Source organism: Dermacentor andersoni, chromosome 1 (assembly GCF_023375885.2).
Source record: "Dermacentor andersoni chromosome 1, qqDerAnde1_hic_scaffold, whole genome shotgun sequence".
In the NCBI taxonomy this organism is placed as follows: Eukaryota; Metazoa; Arthropoda; class Arachnida; order Ixodida; family Ixodidae; genus Dermacentor; species Dermacentor andersoni.
The window spans coordinates 120510257-120533675 of NC_092814.1; the positions used below are offsets into that span (position 1 = coordinate 120510257).

General features: G+C 48.7%; 1 protein-coding gene across 1 annotated transcript in view; it reads left to right on the forward strand.

The window, feature by feature from the left end:
• The window catches only part of Mcr (macroglobulin complement-related), a 169903-nt gene that overhangs the window by 109642 nt on the left and 36842 nt on the right, over nt 1-23419 (forward strand). The window contains exons 10-15 of the mRNA XM_050193713.2: nt 5250-5474; nt 7496-7744; nt 20397-20510; nt 20833-20895; nt 21622-21810; nt 22155-22304. Of these exons, the coding sequence (XP_050049670.2) occupies nt 5250-5474; nt 7496-7744; nt 20397-20510; nt 20833-20895; nt 21622-21810; nt 22155-22304 (990 nt within the window). The remainder of the gene's footprint in view (nt 1-5249; nt 5475-7495; nt 7745-20396; nt 20511-20832; nt 20896-21621; nt 21811-22154; nt 22305-23419) is intronic.

The following is a 23419-nucleotide window of genomic DNA, read 5'->3' on the forward strand; positions in this document are numbered from 1 at the left end:
GCCGAGAGTATAAGAGCAGCTGCCCCCGGACGCCAGGGAGAGGCTCCGATTTGTACTGTTGAGTTACGTGCTCTCCCGTCTCTCCACTTCGGTCGACCTGACCGGCCGCTCTTTTGCTATGTTAGAATAAACAAGTTGTTCTGTTACCAGTCTTCTCTTGCTTTGCCGGGACCTTCGGATGCTTCCAGTGCCACAGGCCGCCAGGCCAACGCTACCCTTGGGGCTTGCGACCCATTGGCAATAACGGGCGTCAGCACCGAGACCCCATCAACTCGTGCCAGCGGTGCGATTACAACATCTGGTTGCCAGCGGTGAGATCGCGACAACGGAGGCCAGCAGCGAAGAGATGCGGTTGACTGTATGCTGAGCAGCACAACGACCATCCGGGAGCAGCGCAACGAGCCCTGTGTGATGACTGGTTGCCTGCAGCGGAACGACTGCGCTGAAGTCTTGGCTGCGAGGTTTGGTGAGTGCGGGACTTTCTTCTTCTGAGTTTTGCCAGGCTTTTGTTAGTGTTAGAAACAGAGCTGGTAATTGGGGTTGTCGTTGCTGCCGGGTTAGTTTGCGGCAAGACAATAGTAGGCAGTAGAGAAAGCAGCATTCAGAGCAGCCATGGATTTGAAGTCGTTGCGCAAACCGAAATTGCTGGAGCTTGCGAGAGAGTTGGGTCTGGATGTCTCAGACAAACTCAGAAAACCAGAACTGCTAAGGGCTATTCTTGAGTTAGAAGCTGAGGATGACGAGCTGTCGGAATGCCTTGAGACCATTGAGGAGAGGGAGGAGCAAAAAGAGAAACAGGAGCGCGAACTTAAAGAACAGAAAGAGAAAGATGAGCGCGAACGTAAAGAACAGAAAGAGAAAGATGAGCGTGAACTTAAAGAACAGAAAGAGAAAGATGAGCGTGAACGAAAAGAACAGAAAGAAAAAGAAGAGCGCGAACACGCTTTGGAAATGAAGCGTCTCGAGGTAGAGATGGAACGCGCTCGTAATGGAAGTCAGGCACACGGTGCAGGAGAACGAGTATTGTTCAAAATGACTGACCTGATGCGGCCGTTTAAGCTTGGAGAGGACATTGGTTTGTTCCTGGTTAACTTTGAGCGAACGTGCGAGAAGCAGGGGTTCTCTCGGGAAACGTGGCCACAGCGCTTGCTCACTTTGCTACCCGGCGAGGCGGCCGACGTAGTCGCTCGCTTGGAGAGAGAGGAGGCAGAGGATTTCGACAAAGTGAAATCGAGTCTGCTAAAAAAGTACCGGCTGTCAGCGGAGGCGTTCCGTCGGAAGTTTCGGGAAAATGAGAAAGGCAGAAGTGAGTCATATACAGAGTTTGCCTACAGGCTTATGTCAAACATGCAGGAGTGGCTCAAAGAAGAGAAAGCGTTTGGTGACCACGAGAAAGTTCTGCAGTGTTTCGGGCTAGAACAGTTTTATAGTCGGTTACCTGAGAACGTGCGGTACTGGGTCTTGGATAGGCCAGACGTTAGTACGGTGGCTAGAGCCGCTGAGTTAGCCGAGGAGTTTGTGACGCGTCGGGCTCGCGGAGCTAAGGACGGTCAAAAGGGTGAATTTGGCTCCAAGTTTGAGAGGCCGAAGTTCACACCCATGAGAGCAAAGGGGGATACACGTAGTGCGGATGCGAGTGAAAGCAGTCCGACCGAACGTACGGAGACGGCGGCAACCGAAGCCGAACGCAGAAAGCGGTTCGAGACGAGGCGAGCGCGCGTGTGTTATACGTGCCAGAAGCCGGGTCACTTTTCGGCGCAGTGTCCGACCGAACGTGAGGAGACGGCGGCAGCCGAAGCCGAACGCAGAAAGCGGTTCGAGATGAGGCAAGCGCGCGTTTGTTATACGTGCCAGAAGCCGGGACACTTTTCGGCGCAGTGCCCAGAAACAAAACCAAAAGTCGTGTTTTTTTCATTAGGCAGCACTGACGAGAACATGAAGCTTCTCAAGCCTTACATGCGAGACCTCCTCGTGAACGGGAAAGAGTGCCGAGTGCTTCGCGATTCCGCAGCTACGATGGATGTCGTTCACCCCTCTTACGTAGAACCCGATATGTTCACGGGCGAGTGCGCATGGATCAAGCAAGCAGTGGAAGCTCATAGCGTGTGTCTGCCGGTAGCAAAAGTGCTTATTGAAGGACCTTTCGGAGCACTTGAGACGGAGGCCGCAGTGTCATCTATGCTGCCCCCCCAGTACCCGTACCTATTTTCGAACAGGTCCGATCACCTCCTGCGAGAGAAGGGGCTTGTGTTTGGTGAGGCTAGCGTTCAGGCCTCAACCAGATCGAAGGTTCGGGAGCTCGCTGCAAAGGCGGTAGTTGCGGGGCCGACGTTGTTGAACGATGAAAAAGGGTCAGAGGCGCAGCAAGCTGGTAGTCAGAGCACGCCCGAACGGGATAAAATTGAGCCTGTAGCGTTAAAGGCACCAGATACTGGAGAGGAAATTCCCGATGCGGGAAAGTTAGAAGAGCTTCCGGTCGAGCTTCCGGGACTAGGCTCAGTGACAAACAGGAAAGACACCGATCAAGTCATTAGTGACTTAATAAGTAAAGCATCGCTGTCGCCTGAGCAGAAAACAGAACTACACCAGCTCTTACAAGAGTTTCAAGGTCTCTTCTCTGAGAGGCCTGGTAGGACTTCTGTCCTTACTCATGACATAGAACTTACCTCCCCAGAGCCAGTACGATCCAAGGCGTACCGGGTGTCACCCCGCCAGAGCGATATTATGGAGGCTGAGGTAAAGAAAATGCTACAGCTCGGTGTTATTGAAGCGGGTGAGAGTGATTATACCTCCCCTTTGATTTTAGTTGAGGTACCGGGCAAGGAACCTCGTCCTTGCGTCGACTACCGCAGGCTTAATTCCATCACTAAGGATCAAATTTATCCGATCCCTAACATCGAGGAGCGCCTTGAGAGAGTGAGTAGCGCTCAGTTTATTTCCACCCTAGATCTTGTCAGGGGTTATTGGCAGGTTCCACTTACAGAAGAGGCTAGTAGGTATGCGGCGTTCATTTCACCAATGGGGACATTCCGTCCTAAAGTTTTGAGTTTTGGTTTGAAGAACGCGCCATACTGCTTTTCAAGCCTCATGGATAAAGTGTTGCGGGGACAGCAAGAATTCGCTTTACCGTATCTAGACGACGTAGCGATATTCTCCGCATCCTGGCCTGAACATATGGCGCACTTGCGGGCAGTGCTAACCCGCCTGCGCGATGCGGGCTTGACAGTCAAGGCTCCCAAGTGCCAGTTAGCACAGGCCGAGGTTGTCTACCTCGGACACGTGATTGGTCGGGGTCGACGCCGCCCCTCTGAAATAAAGGTGGCCGCTGTGCGAGACTTCCCGCAACCGCGTACGAAGACCGATATTCGGTCGTTCTTAGGTGTCGCCGGCTACTATCAGAGGTACATCCCCAGGTACTCTGATATCGCGGCTCCCTTGACGGATGCTCTAAGAAAGACAGAGCCGCAAACAGTCGTCTGGGATGAGACGAAGGAAAGAGCTTTTAGCGCCCTAAAGAGCGCCCTAAAGAGCGCCCTAACAAGCCAGCCTGTGCTACGATCGCCCGACTACACAAAAGGGTTCGTTGTTCAGTGTGATGCTAGTGAGCGAGGCATGGGCGTTGTACTGTGCCAACGGGAAAATGGAGAAGTAGAACACCCCGTCCTGTATGCTAGTCGTAAGCTGACCAGTCGTGAGCAGGCGTATAGCGCCACCGAGAAAGAGTGTGCGTGTATCGTGTGGGCCGTTCAGAAATTGTCATGTTACCTAGCCGGCTCGAGGTTTATCATTGAAACGGATCACTGCCCTCTCCAATGGCTACAGACCATCTCTCCCAAAAATGGCCGCCTCCTGCGCTGGAGCCTCGCTTTGCAACAATATTCCTTTGAGGTGCGTTACAAAAAGGGGAGTCTCAACGGTAACGCCGATGGCTTAAGTCGAAGCCCCTAACGTGGGAATCAGCCTCAAAATTGCTTGTTACTGATGTTTTTCTTCCTGAGGCAGGATTTTTTTTAACCTATTGCTTTTGTATAGTGTTTCAAAGTGATGATGTGCTTTCTAGTGCAATTTTCCGATTTGTGGACGCGTTCTGAGTGCTGCTAAACTACTGTAAGGAACTAGGCAGCAGTATAAAAGGGGAAAGAGCCTGGCAGGGCTTAGTGAGGTTTGTGCCGTGCTTGCTGACTGAGCGGTTGACTTTCAGGCGTGGTTCTAACGCTTGCCGGAAACGAGAACAAAAATGTCAACTCTCCCGAAGTCACTTTGCAGTGTCCTGTGTGCACCTGAACGTGAGAACGAGGCCTTCTCTGTGCGCTGCGCTCAAGAAACGCTAAAGGACGCCCGACTTCGGTTATGAGCATCATCGAGCGACATCCCTCCGGACAGCGGATGCAGTCCCCTGACCATCGGGATCTCCTTCCCCCGGCGGGGCGGTCTGTTACGTTTCGCCTACAACGCGCGGTAATGCCGGCGCGGATGCAACGGACGCCAGGGCTTTGTTCAAAGCGGCGGACATTTTGGCCCGTTCAACGCCGCCGCAACGCCTACCCGCCAAGCGTGTCCAGGCGTGTTTCAGTGCCACGTGTCTTCGTGTGTGCGTGTGTGTGTGTGTGCCCACGCTTGTCAAAGCGCGGCAGCCGGGGAGCGGAGCTCCCCAAGTGAGGGTTGGCGATGCGTCACTACACTCGGTTCAGCAGGTCTCTCGGCTCGACCGTGCGCGCCGTCGTGGGCTCATGCTCCGCCGTCCCGTGACCTTCATCCCGTGACCTTCCCTTTTGGACCGCGACGCCGAGAGTATAAGAGCAGCTGCCCCCGGACGCCAGGGAGAGGCTCCGATTTGTACTGTTGAGTTACGTGCTCTCCCGTCTCTCCACTTCGGTCGACCTGACCGGCCGCTCTTTTGCTATGTTAGAATAAACAAGTTGTTCTGTTACCAGTCTTCTCTTGCTTTGTCGGGACCTTCGGATGCTTCCAGTGCCACAGGCCGCCAGGCCAACGCTACCCTTGGGGCTTGCGACCCATTGGCAATAACGGGCGTCAGCACCGAGACCCCATCAACTCGTGCCAGCGGTGCGATTCCAACAGTAACTATTGCATGGTATGCCTATCCCAGCTACGGCTGCACTTCAGGCGAACCTTGCAGGATCATTGCCTATACGTTTCTTTTATTCCTGAAACTTGTCTGCGTGACAGGTCTGAAACTAAGTTCCTACTTTTTTTTTTCCTTCTTTTTTTCTATTCGCAATGTGCAGTTCGAAGGAGTCCGGGACTTTGCGTTTTCCCTGCGTGAGCTGAGCCGTCTAGTCTCGCGCCTTGACGGGATGAAGGTTGTGGTCACCGCCCTGGTCGGGGAACGCTTCCTGGACCTCATCGAGACGGGCTTCTCCGAGTCCGTGGTGTTCAACTCAAGCCTGCAGCTGCACTTCTTAGGCTCGTCTCCGCAAGTGTTTCGCCCCGGAATGCCCTTCAAGGCCTACGTGAGTCATAAATGCACTTCTCCTTGTAGTCGTTGATCCCATCATTTCTTAACCGTTACAGCATGTTTGTTGAAGTCGCAAATGCTTGAAGCCTTACCAGCGGCCTTAGTAACCATAGTAACCATGGCATAACAGCCATAATAACCATAGTGCCACATCATAGTAACCATAGTGCTTACCTTAGTAGTCATTGCATGACGTTGATTGTCACATGACAGGCAGTGTATCTCACGATGTTGACCGCAGAACCGCGACTCTTCTGGTGTATTCAACTTATGTGTGCGATGTCTGTTACTACTTCTACCTGAAGGTAATTCGTTTTCTTTTTCTTTCTTTATCAACGTTCTTTTTTTTTTTCAAACGAAGCTGCTAATGCGACGATGCGTAAGCGCAAACGCGCACGTACCTGAAGAACCAAACGTCGCAGCCGAGCTTTTAATATAAAGCATTTGAAGGGTGAGAAGGTGATATGCATGGACAAAGTTATTAGCGTAGGAGTGAATTAGTTGCGTTGGGAAATTGTATCAGCTTTAGTAATTACTTGCCCTGATCCATTTTGAGGCTGTACGAAAGCGCCACGAGTGAACCACTGGGTGTTGTAGAAATGGAGTACACAATTTCGAGAACGTACTGGCGAAATGTGAAAGTTGAAGGGCGAGTGAGGAAACCACTAAATATCAAAATTTTGCCAATCACGATGCGCTTTGCGGCTTGCCCGGGAGGCCAAAACGCCTGCCATAATGTAACTGCTAAGCGTATCGGGTTCGCAATCTGTAGGGATAGTGTGTGCTTGAATAACCATGCTGATCTCGAAGGTCGTGGAACAATGAGTGAAGGTACGATAAATGGATATAGTGTCACGAAAGCCATGAGAAGGCCTTTTTAAATAGCCAAATAGTCTTAAAATAGGCTGTTCAAGACAACGTGTCAATATTTCGAGGTGTAACTATGCACATGCGTAGCTCCGTAATGTTGTGCAGCCTCCCGCATTTTTAATGATATCGCGCGAACGTCGACCGCGCGGCATGTTAGCGCCTTATAATGGCGAGAATCGGCGAGATCGGCGATGATGCGCGCATGTGTGCAAACCGCACTCCAGCTCCAGCATCGTGTGCCACACTTTTCGCTTAAGGAGGACACAGGCTCTGCTATGGTTATCCGTGCGGTCATTACAAAAAAAAAAAAAAAAAAGAAATTGTGTGAAACAGGACACGTGCACGACTAAGATGTATCATTTGCGATGCACTTTGCATTCCTTCTTTCGTATAAGTGTTATCACTTTTGTACTACTAGTCGCACTAAAAGCTTGGCTACATAATGGGTTGTGATTTTTCAAGGAGGCTCAAATCTGCTGACTTCTTAAACAAATGGTAGCCAATACGTAGGAAACCTGGGGCTGTTTCAAAGCGGATTATGCGCAGCTAAGGAGTGTTCGTTAAAGTAGGCTACTTTGCAGTGGCGGGCTTTCTGTAGGGAAACTCGCTATTGTGAATGTCATCGTTTTGCATGCGATGGTCAATATATTGACAGAATTGCATCTATGCATGTAACTGAATACAATAGCGGTATTTTAGGTTAGTTGAAGGGACACTAAAGGAAAATGTTAAGTCGAGGCAGATAGAAATGCTATGCTTCTATAATAACGAATTCGTGATTCGTAGCGAGAACAGATGTTTTTTTAGTGAGAAAATAACGAAAGTAGAAAATCGTTATGGTGCCACTTATATTGGACGATGTGACGTCAGCACTGGCCGATTCAGAGAGCGGCAAAGAATGAGGTCACGTGAGAATTGCGTAAACCCATCCGTTTTAGCGTGGGCGGTTCAAATTGAGGAGCAGCGCGACCTTCAGTGGCTATATTTCATGCGACAAAGTCACATATTGTCACACAAGGAACGATAACAGACTTCTGGAGAATAATCTAGCGCTCTGATTTGGCTTAATAGTTTCCTTTAGTGTCCGTTTGAGGAGAGGAAATTTTTTCGCCTGGTGACCAGCCAGACGCGTTATCTCTGGTGTAGGTGAGCGTGTCCTACAGCGACGGCTCTCCGCTGCCAGCCGAGTATTTCCGCAACAAGCGTGTGGAAGAGATGCTGCGCGTGACGCCGTCGGTGACGTACGTGAGTGGCGGAACGGGCTCCGGTCAGCTCCCTGAGCCAGTGGCTTCCGCGGTGCCGGGCTCGCCGGGCATCTGGGAGCTATTGCTCGAGTCGACGCCCGTCCTCAGTGATCCGTCAGCCATCAACGCCGTGCGGGCTATTCGCCTTGAGGTGAGAGACCACCCCTTCTTGTTTGACGACCATACTTTGGGCTGCCGCTGTCAAACATCACGTATTAAAGTTCTATAACTCCGCAAACCGTTTCTCGAAATGTTTCTTTTGCTGCATGCTAGAGCATATTGAAATCAAACTAGGCCCGTGTGAATACTCGAATCGTTAAAGTCGCGGTTTCGCCCGAAAGGCAAAACATTCATAGCGATAGCAAGTTATTCGATTCTCTTTTTTTTATCATACTGAATTATTACACGAATTAAGGCTCGCAGTTCCATCGGCAGTATAAATTACAGTAAAAAATTATGGGATTTTACGTGCCAAAACCACTTTCTGATTATGAGGCACGCCGTAGTGGAGGACTCCGGAAATTTCGACCACCTGGGGTTCTTCAACGTGCACCTAAATCTAAGAACACGGGTGTTTTCGCATTTCGCCCCCATCGAAATGCGGCCGCCGTGGCCGGGATTCGATCCCGCGACCTCATGCTCAGCAGCAAATTACAGAAAATATTCGCTTGCTAACAAACAAGTATGATGTCACGCGCCCAAAGATACTCGGGAATAGAGTTGGCTCAATGACCGCGAGCGCCGGCAGCTTCGAGCGCGCATGCTTGTCCTAAAGCGAACGTTCCGTGCTTCCTCCACGCCCTTCACTATTCGACTGATGAAAAAAGTCGCAGTTTCGCCCGAAAGGCGAAGTATCAATTGCGATAGCAAATTAGTGGACAGCGGTACAAAGTAAGGATAATAGTTTTATTGGCCGTATAAACTTGGAAACATAGGCACACTAATTAAATTAACAAGCTTGGCGTCACGTTCGCACAAGCAAACATTTATTTTTTTACATTATTTACATTACATTAACACATATTACTCGATGACCGCGGAAACTGGCTGTCAAAACACTGGCGTGAGGAAACGCGGCAGCAGCAGCGAGCGAAGTGAGATTCGTGCTGTCTATCGCTTCCGCTGAGAACACACAGCACGCACAAAGCTACGAGCCGCCGACGCACCTAGACTGTCTGCCCCCAACGCAGATCGCTGTCAAGATACGGCCGCGCGCAGCCGCCGCATACGCAGTTGCAGCCAGAGTAGAACGCCGCTGCTCCCTCACCCCCTCCCCTTCCCCGGTGCCTCGCGCACGACCGGTGGCGAGCGAAGTTGAACGCGATCGTCGGCTTCGCTCGCACGTACAGCGTAGGGCGCTTGGCGACGGTGTTTTTGTCCTTGGACTTTGTACTGAACCTCACGGCGACGCCGACGGTGGAAATGCGCTTGGAGTGTCCATATGATTGCTCTCGCAATAAAAACCCTTACCCGATGCATAAAGATGTAACGGTGGCAACAGGCACGCGTTTGGAAAGGAAAAATGAAAGTTCGAAGTGGGAGCATGTACAAAGGTCGGACCCGCCGTGGTTGCTCAGTGGCTATGGTGTTGGGCTGCTGAGCACGAGGTCGCGGGATCGAATCCCGTCCACGGCGGCCGCATTTCGATGGGGGCGAAATGCGAAAACACCCGTGTACCTAGATTTAAGTGCACGTTAAAGAACCCCAGGTGGCCGAAATTTCCGGAGTCCTCCACTCATAATCAGAAAGTGGTTTTGGCACGTAAAATCCCATAATTTATTTTTTTTTTCCTTTTTTCTCTCTTTTTTTGTTTTACGAAGGTTGGGCCGAGCATGCCACCGGAAGGTTTGCTGATTGTACCAGAGACGTGTGTTCACGCACGCAGATTTTTATCGAGATCTGGACGACCGATATTTTGGACACGGAGGAGGCCACAAAAATGCCCAATAATCGGGCAGTTCGAAAATCGAATTTGAAGAGAAATTCTGGCAGAACCCACCTCACGATGTCTGTCGACGGTAATTCGATTAACATTGAAACAATGTAACGACACAACTTATTGCCATCGCCGTAACGTGTCATGTCTCTCGCGCTTCATTCCGGACGTGCTACGCTAGGGTGCCTCGATGTCCTCCTCGCCCGCCGCTCCGTTCAGGGTGGAGACAAGTGCGTCGTCTGCTACGGCGTCCGCCATGTTCTTGCCCGCTGCGAGCGGCGCGTTGTTGGCGCGCGTGTGGACGAGCTTTTTGACGGAAGCAATGCGCTTTTTTGATTACTTCGATTACTTCGATGACGAATTGCTCTACTATTAAGAAATATTTTTGCACCGAAAAAATATGCGCGCATTCCATAAGGCCCCTCTTTTATGCCTTCGTGTTTCTACTTAGTGTCGTTTTAATGCTGTCGTCTGGAAGTACCCTCGTAAAACGCGTTGCAACCACTGATCAGCGGCCTGGCGTGTTTGGTTTACGAACTGTAAATACAGAAATTAAGTTGCGCGGCAATCACTTTGTTTCACAGTGGGAAATGATGCGTTTAACACAAGCGTTCACAGAGGAATGCAAAAATTGCTACGCTGCCAGCAGTTCTGTTCTTCGCGAAGAGTTACGCCGTGAACCTGTGTTGCTTGTGAGCATGTTGGTATGCAGCCCTGGAAATTCCTATTGCATAAGAAGATACCGGTGGTAAAGAAAGAGGTCAATAAGTGACGAGTAGATACGTGGTTTCGGTCACGACGTATGCGTCGCCATGCAGGTTTTTATTATGTCAGCTGTCAGGAGGTGTGAATTGCCACAGGTCTTTCGTAGATCTCAGACCAACGACCAGAAACTACAAAGAAGCCTTGAATTAACTTGAACAAAATAAATTAGAATGTCAGCTTGCAGCTCAGCTCGATAAGTTCGAAAAAAAAGCGGATAACTTGTACAGACACAAGGTGAAAAATCAGCACGCACAGCAAAGTAAGAATAAACACATAAATGAAAACTATATTAAATGAGTAAGACATGCACATGAAACGAAAGTTTTTGAATTCTGCCGATATGCATTAAAATTTAATTTCAGTGTTCACTATAGGCGCACTCCTGCACACGTCTTGCTTGCATACCCGTCAAGTCCCGTTGCCGCGGCTTGACGCAGGTGCACACGCAGCCTCAGTCTCGCGTAGTTTGACACAAGGAGCTTTTCCACTGTTTCTTTGTGTTCCTGACAGGCGCCCGTTACGCCGCATCGCAACATCTTTGTCAAGTATGCGGTTACAGCCTTCAAAGGAGATTTCATGGTGAAAACGATTTCTGTCCAGGTGGTGATACCATTAAAATGTTCCTCGCAAGATTTGAGAACTCGCATGACTGCATCGCTTGGGTAATGAAGGTTGCTGCCTTCAGAGACGTATTCCTTGAGGGACGTCAAGTATGCATGCTCACTGCTGCTTGAGCCTAACAATGCTGGCTTGCACTGCTCGCAGTGGCCAATAGATTTGAGGATCCCTTTTATAAGAAACCCACCGATATGAAACAAAACCTCGCACTCAGCTGATGTTAGCTCTTCGACAAACGGGATCTCCGCGTCGTCGATTGCTTCAATCTCGGCTGCCGCTTCTTCTTGCATACCTGCCGACAGCAGGTCGATCAGGTACTGTGCGTTATCGACATCGTAGCTAGTCGATGACGGTGTGTGGAAGAATTGGCTGACACAAACACCTTGAGTGATTACTGCACAACGGCACGTAGCAGCCGGGCATTTTGTGCCGACGACACCCAGCGAGCTCGTCGCAGCAACGTCCTACCACCTGCACCGTGCAGCGCGCGCGGCGGGCATGAACATGGCGGCGGTGGCTAGAACGAACCGGTTCTGGCGGCACCGGCGCCGTCAAAGAATGTCTCCACCCTGAACGGAGCGGCGGGCGAGGAGGACATCGAGGCACCCTATGCTACGCCATCTAGCAGCGCCGCCGCCGCGATGTCCGCGCGAACTCTTTTTGGTCTCCGGGATTGCACTGATGGCACACTGGTGCGTGTGAGCTACGTACTACAGCCTGGTTGCTCTCTTGCGCTTTCCTATGAATACGCTGCGCAATCTAGCGGCGCTGGTGCGTGCGAACGTTGAGCATTGTTCCTATGCAGACCGCATGCCCACTGGCACATACGTCTGCACATACCCAGCGGCTCTAGTTTACAGGAAATTGAAGAGCGGCACATACCCAGTGCGTTCGTTGGGCAACTCGCTAAAGCGTGAAAGAAGTTCGTTGAAGAGCGGTACATGCCCACTGTATGCATTCGTGGCGCAGCTCGCTAAAGATGTCGGGCGGCTGTGCTTGAGAACCCGTGTAGCATGGTTTGGTTCTGCCTAGCCTGAGACCCCCCCATGGGCTTGAGGAGAAAACGGATTCCGCGGATAGCATACACGCAGCTGTGAACATCTCAGCCAAATTTTGCAGTCGTGCGCGGAGTTCACAAGTGGGCTGCAAAGTTTACCTCTCTCTAAACACCCGCTTTCAAAACAGAGCCCGATCCTCACCCATTTCGAGGTTACCGGCGCCACAGGCCCTCAGATTCCCATAGTGAGCTGCCATTTGCCAACAGTTGACATGAAGCAACCAATGTGTTTGGATCAGTGCGCTTCTTTCTACTGTTACTGCGTGTATTAATTGACGCAGTTAACTGGCTCAAATATAATTTGAAATCTGCAGGTGTTTAGTTTTGATAATGGCGCATTTCCGGGAGAAACCGACTCTCGTCTGCTCACGCTTGGCCAAGCCTCCCCCCTCCCCGTCCCCTCCCCCAAGTAGAAACGGAACGCAACGCCTATCGTCCCTGAATAAAACTAAAGGGTAGCGGCATTCCTCCTCGCCCGGCCTTCTCGCAGCTCGCTCTTTCTCTAGCAGCTCGCCCTCGCAGTTTGGTCGTTCGCTCGGAAGCCGCCCATAGAGTTACACGAGGTGAGACATCAAAAATTGTTGTTGAGTGTTTGCGCATGAATTTTTACCGTATTTAAGACTTGATTATTGTGTGCTGTGCTTGGAGCGATGATGGAACGCTATAAAACTGGCAGAAGCGGTCTTTGTTTTTTGAGAGGGGGGGGGGGGGGGGCGTAACTGCGCGCTTGTTTTGTGGCTTCGGGTTGGCTGCCTGCTTCCAGTTAGAAGAAGGCTTTTGAGGCTAGTCTGGTGGACAGATCCTTTTTAGTGTCGAGTACTAGCACAAAAATCTGAATTCTTTGCCAAGCCATTAATAATGTATACGTAATGTACACGATGTTTATATACATGTCAGAGCTTTGTTTGACTGTTATGTCGTCCATGGCCATGCATTGTACTCGTAGGCAAAAACACGGTCGCGGCTAGCACAGATCAACCCGCTTCTCGAGTTATTTCTATTGAATTAATCAGATTCATTATTTGGCTTTCTAAAGATACTTGCCAGGCGTGAAAGGGCTGCGATGAAGGTTTCGCCGGTACACGCCAAAGCCGGTGCGCCTGCGTGTGTGCAGCACTATGTAGCGGCTGATTCAACAACTCGGATGCGTTCGCGCAGCTCGAAGTGCGTACGTATGTACTTTTACGTGTACCCAATCGACTGCCGCGTGTCCAGCTTGCGCATCTTCATAATTTAATCATCTTAGTACTATGATAACCGAATGCAAGGCGCGTGACATATTCGCTTGAATAACGCGAGCGTCATGTAGAAACGTGCGTGATCACGCGGAGCATCTCAGCTTTTCTCGTCGTTTCGTCATGACACTGGCACCTCTTTATGCAGTGAAACTAGTCCTACGCTTTTATGACAAACTGGTGCCGTTAGCTCTGAAGCGCAAACGTCACCGTGGAACCTGTAGTTCATTTGTAAACTAGGCGTATGCAAGGACGAAAGTTACACATCGAAATGGTTTCCATCAATGAGCGCTTTCCCCCTTTGCGCAGTTCCAAGTCAATGTGAGCCAACAAACTCGTGCACCGCTTTATTTTGCCGAGACGGCGAAGCGGAGAAAGCCTACTCACAATAGTCAATCATTTGCACTGGTAGTGAACAGCCTGTCCTCGCAAAATATATTTGCAGCGCCTAACAAAAGCATGGACTGACAAAGCTACTTACTCTCAGTACTAACACAATAACACGTGTTACGTTTCTAGCACGGTATACGACAGAACACAGCCTACGCACTCTATAGCCTCATACACCTGTTGACGACAGTGCGATCAGGAAAACAAATCTGAACGAGCACCGAGAATAGCACCCGTGCATAAGCTTACCCATGCCTGAGCTCCGCACCCCGTTAACAAAAAAAAAAAAAAAAAATCCGTTAGTACATGTTTTCACCTCCAGAATTCTTAAAATCAGTCCTTGAAATAAAACAAAACAAAAACAGAGTTCTTCAATGACGCGGTTAGCCACGAAACTTAGCCAAAATGGCCGAAATCCCTTGCGAAAGCCTCGCCGCGGAAACTCGACGGCCAACTGGCGTGGTGGTGAGTATAGTGTACTAGATTAGTACACTATAGTGGTACTAGTGGTGAGTGCGCAGAGACGCGGAAAAGAAGGAAAAATAAAGAAACGGGCGTGAAAAATACCACGTGACCGCGCTCAACCAATTGGGAGAGACAGACCTCCTTGATTGCACCTCGCAGTAGCGGCGGCGGCAAGAGCTACCTTTTAGTTTTATTCAGGGACCTTAGCAACGCCGTAGGCGGAGCGCCACCACTGACGCCGCCCCGCTTTTTCAGAGGATGTGCAAGGAAAATTGAAAAGGTAAACATTGTGTTCATAATATTTCCACACGTACTAAGTCTTTTTTTTTAATAATTTCGGTAATATATTTCTCGGACGCACTTACCCATTCCATGGCGTTCTTGAGAGTTCAAAGAAAGGTGGATCAGGGTGAATTAAAGATTTTCTCTTTCATTGAAGAGGTTGAGCGAAAATAATTAGATACCTAGATGGTTGCAGAGCAATAAAGTGCGGGAAGTAGCCCAATAATACTAATCGCGTTAAAATTATTTTGTCCATTTTTCACAACTCCATCACCATACTGCACATTGCTTTACAGACTTTTGCCCCGTGCTCCAGTGAAATACTATGGTCGATGCCCCAGAGGTGTTTCGTGTTCAGTCATCGCGCAGCCCCATGTGGGTCGCAGGGTCGTCACAATTCCACTAAGTGCATATTGTTAGGATTGGGGGCTCAATCCCATCACTCGTAACCCGTTGTCAAGATTGGAGTCCGGCATGAATTAGAAGGTAGCTGGCCCATGCCGTCGTCCAACTTATCCACGCTGAGGACGTTGATGAAGGGAAGGACTGCTTCTCATCGAGAACGAGGAATATGGGTTTATTTACAGTATATACATCAGTCTAGCATGACTGCGAGAGAAAGTACATCAGTCTAACATGACTGCTTGAGAAAGTACATCAGTCTAACATGACTGCTTGAGAAAGTGCACTGAGCATCCGCACAACAGCGGTTTATAAACACTTTGTCCCCCCTCGATCCCAAGGTGACCGAAACGTTCGTCCAGCCATCGTAAACAAGCCGCCTCTCTGCGTGACGGCTTACACACACACACTTCCGCACAGGTTCACGGTCTGGAGCCGACGTCAGACGGACTTCGTAGAACTCGGGGCTTGCGTCAGGAAAGGCGCCTTTTATTCCCCGAGCTGACCCCCGCAGCGCAGCCGGGTGCCCATTGTCTTGCGTCTTGGACGGCGCGTGGGAAGGAGCCTCGAACTACGTTCCCGCGAGCACTTCCCCGCTCGCGGCAGACCAGGGCGGCGGTGGCGGGCTGAGTAACAATAGTTGGTCTGCTGATCGCATTCAGTCACAACGGCGACGAGGCTAGAGCGTAACGGTGGCGTTCCAATAAAGTTGACGCCGCTGTCGCAACTGGCTGGCAAAACTTGCACCTCAGCTGGGCCGTTCTTAACAGCGCCTCCACGTCCTTAACAATATATATATGGCCCAAGTACAACTGCGTGACTCCGGCAGTTCATGCCAGAGTCATGCAAATTGTTGTTCGAATTGTTGGGTGCAAATTGAGTTTGGAGCTTCCTGCCTACGCGCGATGAGCTTAGTTCAGCGAGCGCACAGAACGCACTCGCAGCATTTGCCGGCGCGGGTCGCGTGCGGTCTCAGAGCGGCAGTTGTACATGTGAGCGGTACGCTCCCCGCAAATGCATGCCGCCTGCAACCACACCAGCCAACGGCGAATTTTTGTCACAGGCACACTACTGAGGCCCTTAGGCCTAACCAGCGCCGCTTCGGCTACAGAAGTTGCAGTTTGGTGCGAAATAATAGAGATCTAATTGTAGCGGCAGCTCGGCACTTGAAAAACCAAGAAAAGCGACTGTTGGCGACAGTTCGACTGGCACCAATTTTGTTCAAGGCTGCCATCTTTGCTTCACCACACGCGTGGATTATGCACGAAAAATAGATCAATACACCGTATCAGTATTTCGATCATTTGTTCTGTGGGAAGATGGCTGCGCTGCTGGGAAGTCTGCATAATCAAGCAGAGGCAGGCATCCAAAAAAATCTGGGGGCAGTTTCAGTTTCACCCCAAGGGCGAAGCATTGAAAGCGATAGCATTGCAAGGTTTAGCCTTGGTGTTCTAGCAATACGCGGAGGAGACACGTTTGCGCGACGCAGCACGTGAACCAAATGCTGCTGCGTAGCATAAGTGCAGCCCTGGCAGCTGCACTGTAACCTGGCGTCTCGGAACGCTGGCCTGATGAGGAGCGCCGCCAGCGGCGTTGCAGGAGTTGCGCCTCGATGGCGCGCGAGCTGGACGCGAAAGAAATGACCTCGGCTGAGCATGAGTCGTATTTACGGAACAAGGCGTTTTAGGGTTTGTACCTGGAGTAGTATAGCTATCGCTCTAAAAGTCGTTGTGTGAACCGCCGGTTGCGAGAAAAAATAATAAAGCTGTCATCACGCATAAATATAATTGTAAAATACAGCTCACCGAAATTTGTGACTATCAGAATACAGAACAAAAGGGTCCCACAGATTGCGATTTATGAGTACGTCGAACTATTGAGAGTGGTTGTTTTATTGCGATAGCAATTATATGGACACTCAACGTGAATTTTCGCCTTTGGCGTCGCCTCATCGGGATGTTCCGCATAAAGTTCAAGTGCAATAACAGCGCTGCAGCGCGCCGTATGCATCTAGTGAAAACGTGCGAGGGTGAGACGAGAGGGATGGTGGCTCGATTTCGCGCGCGCAAGGGAAAAAAGTGGGGAGGAAGCCCGCCATCTTCCATCGCGCGCAAGGCAGCAAGAGCGTGGGGAGCGTTCTACTCTGGCAGCGGCTGCGCAGGCGCGGTTTGAGCGCGGCGCCTTGAAAGCGATCTGCGGTGGGTACAAAGTCTAGTCGCACCCAGGGCTTCGTGTGCGTTGCGTTCTCGCCGCTTAGTTCGCGCTAAAGCGAGAGGCAGCACGAAGGACAATTCGCTAAAGCCCCTGTATCTTAAAGTAGCGAAAGGCTTTGATCTCGCCGCCGTGCTACGCGATTAGACGATAACTTCAGCGCGCCCCCTGGTGTGGTCCAAGAGCAGCTAGCAGACGACGTGCGCTTCGTTTCCCGTTCACAAACGGAGCGCATGCATATATTTCACTTTATTCGCCCGTGTCCTGCACCGCGCCCGCGTCATTGCAAAATGCCGTTTCTGGCCGCTCGGCCAACTTGTCGGCGCGGCGAGTGAGGGAAACGCCAGAGAACCAGGTCCATTTCTGCTTGTCCACCCAAAGGGAAAGCAGGGAAAGGCTATGATGCTGCCGCATAATAGAACATACCGCGTCGGGTGCGCACGCATTTAAAATCTTTTTCACTTGGGCCAAACCAAGGGCCGCTGCAGGCAGTTGGCGCTACTTTGAGAAGATCCTAGGGCTTTACAATTCGCTCGCGCCTGCTGTCGCTCTTCACGCCAGCGTATTGGCAGAGATTGTCCGCGGTCATAGAGTGAGATGTGTTCATGTTTGCCTGTGCGCGCGTGACACCATGCTTGTGCATTTAGTTAGTAAGGGTTTGTTTACAAGTTTATACGGCTGATAAATCTACTGCCCTTACTTCGTGTTGCTGTCTAATAATTTGCTATTGAAATCTGTGCTTCGCTTTCCTGATGAAATTGCAACATTTTTTGTGCAATTACTGCTGCCCTTGAACGTGTCTCCTGCTTCCCGCTGGTGCTCTGTTGCCGCGGCCTCCCGTTCCGCGTGCCGCGCGTAGATGCGTATTCATCTCTTGTAGATACATGCAGCCTTTCACAAGTCTAGCTTTGGGTTTACACGATAGACGTAGAAATGTTTGTGGCTAATGTGGGGCATTCGGCTCCAGAAGCATTTGCATGTGTGGAGTGGGGCTCGTTGCATAAGGTCTCTGTGGCCCTCCTGATTTCAGAATCCTTGACAGTTATTGAACGACGCTGAACTCGAGAGTGGAAAGGCACGTGCTTTTTACTGGTGGCGCCGGCCATGGTCGTGACATGTTATATAGAGTATGGTCAGAGCAGTGATGATGTCAAGTTATGTGGTGCTTGGTGCCACAAAGGTACCTTCACGAGCATATAACCTGGAGAACTCACTTTCCACGATTGCAAGGCCCTCCAATTTTATGTAGGAAAGCTGAAAAGCAATACTTCCCCAGCAGTAAAAGATCACCATGCATGAAATACTGTATTGTCTGCTCTTAAAAAAATTTTTGTCCTTCCTTTGTTTTTTCTTTCGGTAGCTGTCGGCTCCATAATTACAGTACGAAGCCTGTTACTCGTGAGCGCCACAAATAATTAATTACAACACCTTTCATACGACCAATTCAAAATGAATTCCAAGCGCAACGTGGCTTCGAAAAAAAGAACCTCATCACGTCACCGAAAGCAGAGGTGGCAGTCACATAGTATTGCCCACCATATACAGGCCATACATGAGTCATGCAATGACGCTATCGCCGAAAGCTTCCAAATTGGTCCTTCCATCTTCGTTTCCTTTGGAAACTTGGTCGACTGTTGAATAGAGATTAGTGTTTAACTGAGCTAGTTGGTTCATAGCGAAGACGAGTTTTGAACAGCTGAACTGAAAAACAAAGGTCTAAGGAAGACGGGCAAGGACGTCGCGCACTAACAACTGAATTTATTTTGGCGCTTGCGGCTGCATATACCGAGTGTCCCAAGTAACTTGAGCCAAACGTTAAAAATATGCACGTGCCACGTAGCTAGACAGAACCAAGGTAATGTTGTTTGCTGTCGCTTGGAGATACTAAAATTTTTTTTTTCATTCTACCTAGTTAGATAATGCAAAGACTGCATGCACACATGTAAATACTTAAGTACCATGTAGTGTGCTCCGAGAGTCATGGAGCCGTTTTTGTAAACAACAATGATGTAAATTCGTACAGTCTACGCTCGTTACAACGGACAAGCGTAAAACACTTTCGGATATAACGGACCATATTTCAGACTTCGTTTGTTCTGCCTATTTTATTTGCAACGAAGTTCGCTTTTAACGGACCGCGCTACAACGGACTATCGGCTGCAACGGGCGAAATTAGCAGCAATTTTTATCAAAATCGGGCGTATAAAACGGGACTTTTGCTGTGTCGACACGGGCTGGCAGCTGACTTGCGAGGGTCAGGTGACGATCGCGGCTGAATATCTTGCACGCGAGGGAGGGAGGAAGGAAGGAAGGAAGGAAGGAAGGAAGGAAGGAAGGAAGGAAGGAAGGAAGGAAGGAAAGAAAGAAAGAAAGAAAGAAAGAAAGAAAGAAAGAAAGAAAGAAAGCGGGGCGGAAGCGCGCCGTCTTTCGCGCGCGAGGCACAGGGGGAGGGAGGCGAGGGAAAGAAGGGGGGGGGGGGGTTTTCGAGACTCCGGTGGCTGCTGTTAACGGCGCTGCCGCGTGGGCTACGTATCTTGGAAGCGATCTGCGATGTGGACAAAGTGCGCCCAGTGCCGGTAGCTTCGCATGTGCTGTGCTTTCAGCATTAGTTCGTGTTGAAGCGAGAGACAGCACGAAGGTGAACTCGCTCGCTGCTGCTGCCGCTGCCGCGCTTATCTTGCCTAATTTGCAATCTCAATCGAGGGCGAAACTGCGGCTTTTTTATTTGTTTTTCACTTTGGACGTTCGTCACTCTTTAAAATAAAGCCAGACATCGCGACGAAAGTTTCGGAAGTGAGGCGTCTCGGAAAGTACGAACTTCGGATAAAACGGACGTTTTTTGTCGTATTATCAGGGTCCGTTGTAACGAGAATCGACTGTATATAAACCTATTTCTCATCTCTTTAACGTCACGCGGGGCCTTTCTTTTTGCCGCCTCCTGGCACGGCACCATCCATGAAAACTTCGTGGCTGCTCATACCCCCGACTTCACAGTACACACACATGCACAATTGTGTACAGTGCTCACGGAATGAAACGCGTCAATTTAGGGTTAAGTAATGCACATACTTTCGTTTCAACTGGCTGCAGTTCGTGTCACATCGACGTAATTGTGGTGCGTACACTTACATCGGAGTCCTCTTCACCTTTGGTGACCAAATTCCTAGCGACATGACATGGTGCTCTCGCGTACTTTGCACATATGTAGGGTTCTACTAAATGCTCCGTGTCCTATTTCATTCCGTGAGCACTGTACATGCATGCCGACACGTGTCTCATGTCTTGCTTTTCCACGTTAGAATTCACGAGTTATCCTTAATATCTCTAAATTGAAGCTGTATGTATGTTTCTGCATATATTTATCTTTCTTCTATGGCCTATGTGTACTGCCACTGCTGCACTGGTAGAAGGGGCATAAATTGCATTTTCTTATTTTTTACAGGCCGAGTTCTACGATTCCAACTATGGCCATGTTCGTACAAGCCTTGTGGCCTACTCATCCTACTCACCCACAAACCATCACTTGCAAATCACAACTAGCACTAAGTTCCCAAAGGTGTGTGTACAGTCCAAGATGCATCGCATCACCTCTTGTGTGGTTTTTCTGAGAATTTCATTTTGTCATCTCTCGTATTTAAGTTTTAAAGCTTTGTTTTTTTAAATGCCTCTGAATGCATTGTGACACAGTATTTTACAAAATTGTGCTTTATTATTATAATTTTTTTAGTCTTGACAGAATTCATTGTTCAGGAAAATGTGATGCATATACCTGACCTCTTAGTCTGTATCTGTGATGAGAAGTTCCTTAACAAAATATGAGCTGTCTTTAAAATACTGTTTAACTTCTAAAAAAAAAAAAAAACTTTTTTTTCTGGCAGGTTGGAGAATACATTATTTTTCATGTTCGATCCAACTACTTCGTCGAATGGTTTTCGTACCTGGTAAGTTGCTGCTACTCTTATCTCCAAATAGCATATAGTTACTATGTGGCAGAAAGATTTACAAGTGATGTTGTTTTATGAACAAACAAAACAATACCATGACTCATTGACTTGTGTTGTGTAGTTAATATGAAAGGTGTTAAGAATTGCAGAGGTGGTCATTCCAACTTCTTTTGTTTCACGTTATACTATATATGTATATTTGGACATTGGACATCCGAAACCTGATGCTTTGTTGCTTACTGTATTCATATATATGACATACTAAACGAAAGAACAACTTTCCTGATAGGGGTGGCCATACACCTGTACACATGCAATTATATCCTCTGACCAACATAAATTTTGATGTACAGCTTCTAGCATTGCTACTGCATAAGGCCTCAAGTATGTCCGCCATGGAGTTGTACCTTTGAAGTGTGCACATCTTGCATGGATAAGTTCTATGCACACAAAGCCATAGAAACCTCATTAACATGTGGGAAGGCGAGTCATTGCACATATAATGCAGTGGCTAACTGATTAAGGCTGTTAATATTTTTTTTCCTGCTCAGCCTTGTGGATGCTAACTATCCATCTTCAAAGCTTCCTCTAGTGCATGCAAGTATACTCTGTAGCTGCTTTTGTGTCTGATGTAACCTGTTTTTCACTTGCCTTCTTTACTATTGACCTATTCAGACACATTTAAGCGACAACTAACGAGTGAATGTCTATGCTACATTACAGATCATCTCGAAGGGCATCATCTTGCTATCTGGTCAAGAAAAGATGACTTCAAGCATCAAGGCATTTGCTGTAACTCTGTCCCCTGAGATGGCACCTACGGCTACTGTAGTCATCTATGACTTGGCACGAGGCAGTGAAGTTGTCGCTGAAAGCCTGACTTTTCCTGTTGATGGCATATCCAAAGACAAGGTAATCGTGCACCTCAATGGATAGTATATTCAAACTGCCCCTGTGTGCAGCAGCCTGTTCTGAATTGTGTGCTTGAGCACTAGAAGTAATGCTGTGGTAGCAATAACAGATGTATATTAAATGTTACCTTTGGCCTGTGAACCCTGTCAGTTGGGAATTTTTTACAGAAATCAAAGGGTATGGGGGTTAAAATAAAATTTTTATGGTCAAGAAGGTATTCTTTATACTGAAGATTGGAATTGTTACTTATTGCTGAACTTTGTGTGAAGTATTATAATCTGCACGTAGCATATTGTGAAAGTTTTATGATGGGATTATAAAGTTCACATTATATTGAATTTTAGTTCAACATGAGCCTCAACAACCGAAAGGACAAGACAGGAGACACTATTGAAGTAGCCATCTATGGAGACCCAGGAACATACGTGGCACTGTCTGCTGTTGACCGCACTCTGTACAATATGCAAGCAGGCACAGAGATCAGCTACTCTGAGGTAACATTACTGAACCCAACTTTTCATTTGCATTAAAGTGTTGCACACAAGAGAGAATGTGCTTATCACGTGATATCTGCACACGTGATATCCCGATGGCTTTGCTACTTACTGTTGGGACATAAAGAACCAAGAAGATGCGTGCTGCGAATGTGTGAATAAAAGTTTGTGCAGTCGATTTTCGTTAATTCGATCCTGGCGGGGCCTACGAAATTAGTCAATTATCCGGCACCATTGTCATAACTCTCAGAGAGCACTTTATCACTGTCTAAGAGCCGTAACATGTCCCCTATGTGGACATTGCACTGCAATGCATGCAATTTTCCATAACCCCCAAAACACGTAACACGACTGGTTACAGCTAGCTTAGCACGTAAAATAACTTATCTTAGAATGAGACTTTGTAATCACAAACTGAAAGCTGTACATTGTCATTGTTGCGCAACACGAGCATGGTACATAGGTCGCCATCTTTTGATGGCAATGATGCTGGCTGTGACAGTAGGCTGCTGTAAATGCTGCAAATGTAGTTTTGGTTTCTTATCCAATGGCGCTGCGCAGGTAATTTTCAGACCAGTTTTACTGACCAAAAGAATTGTGAGTTATGATTGGGTAAATACTGTAATTGCTCATTTTGAGCTACCGTTTACGTCTGAAACTCTTCCTATGTCAGACTGAAAATAGGCGTTTTTGGCAGAAGGTGTGACATGTGTTTGATGTATTCACTGACCCTTGAGCTCCACCAAGACATACCTTGGCGCAGAAGAGGTCATGATTAGGGTCACCATTGGGGCCAGGTGCATGCGTGCTGACCAGTAAAGTTCAATTTATCCAGGAAACGGCAATTTTTGGATTGAAATAATGAAACTTCGGGCCCATAAAAATGCATAGGCACCGGACGGGACCTTTGGTCAAGATTGAAATCACTGAAGAATCAAATTAACCAGAGTTGAATTAATGGGAGTCTGCTGTATGGCATCTTTGTCAAATTAATAGAAGTGTCAGAACTTAGGCTACAGAATACGTATGAAAAGTGGTAAGCGCTGGCACGAAATGTTTGCATTTTTTTGGAAGTGCCTTTTGATTTTGTCATTTTAAGACTTCATTCTGTTGGG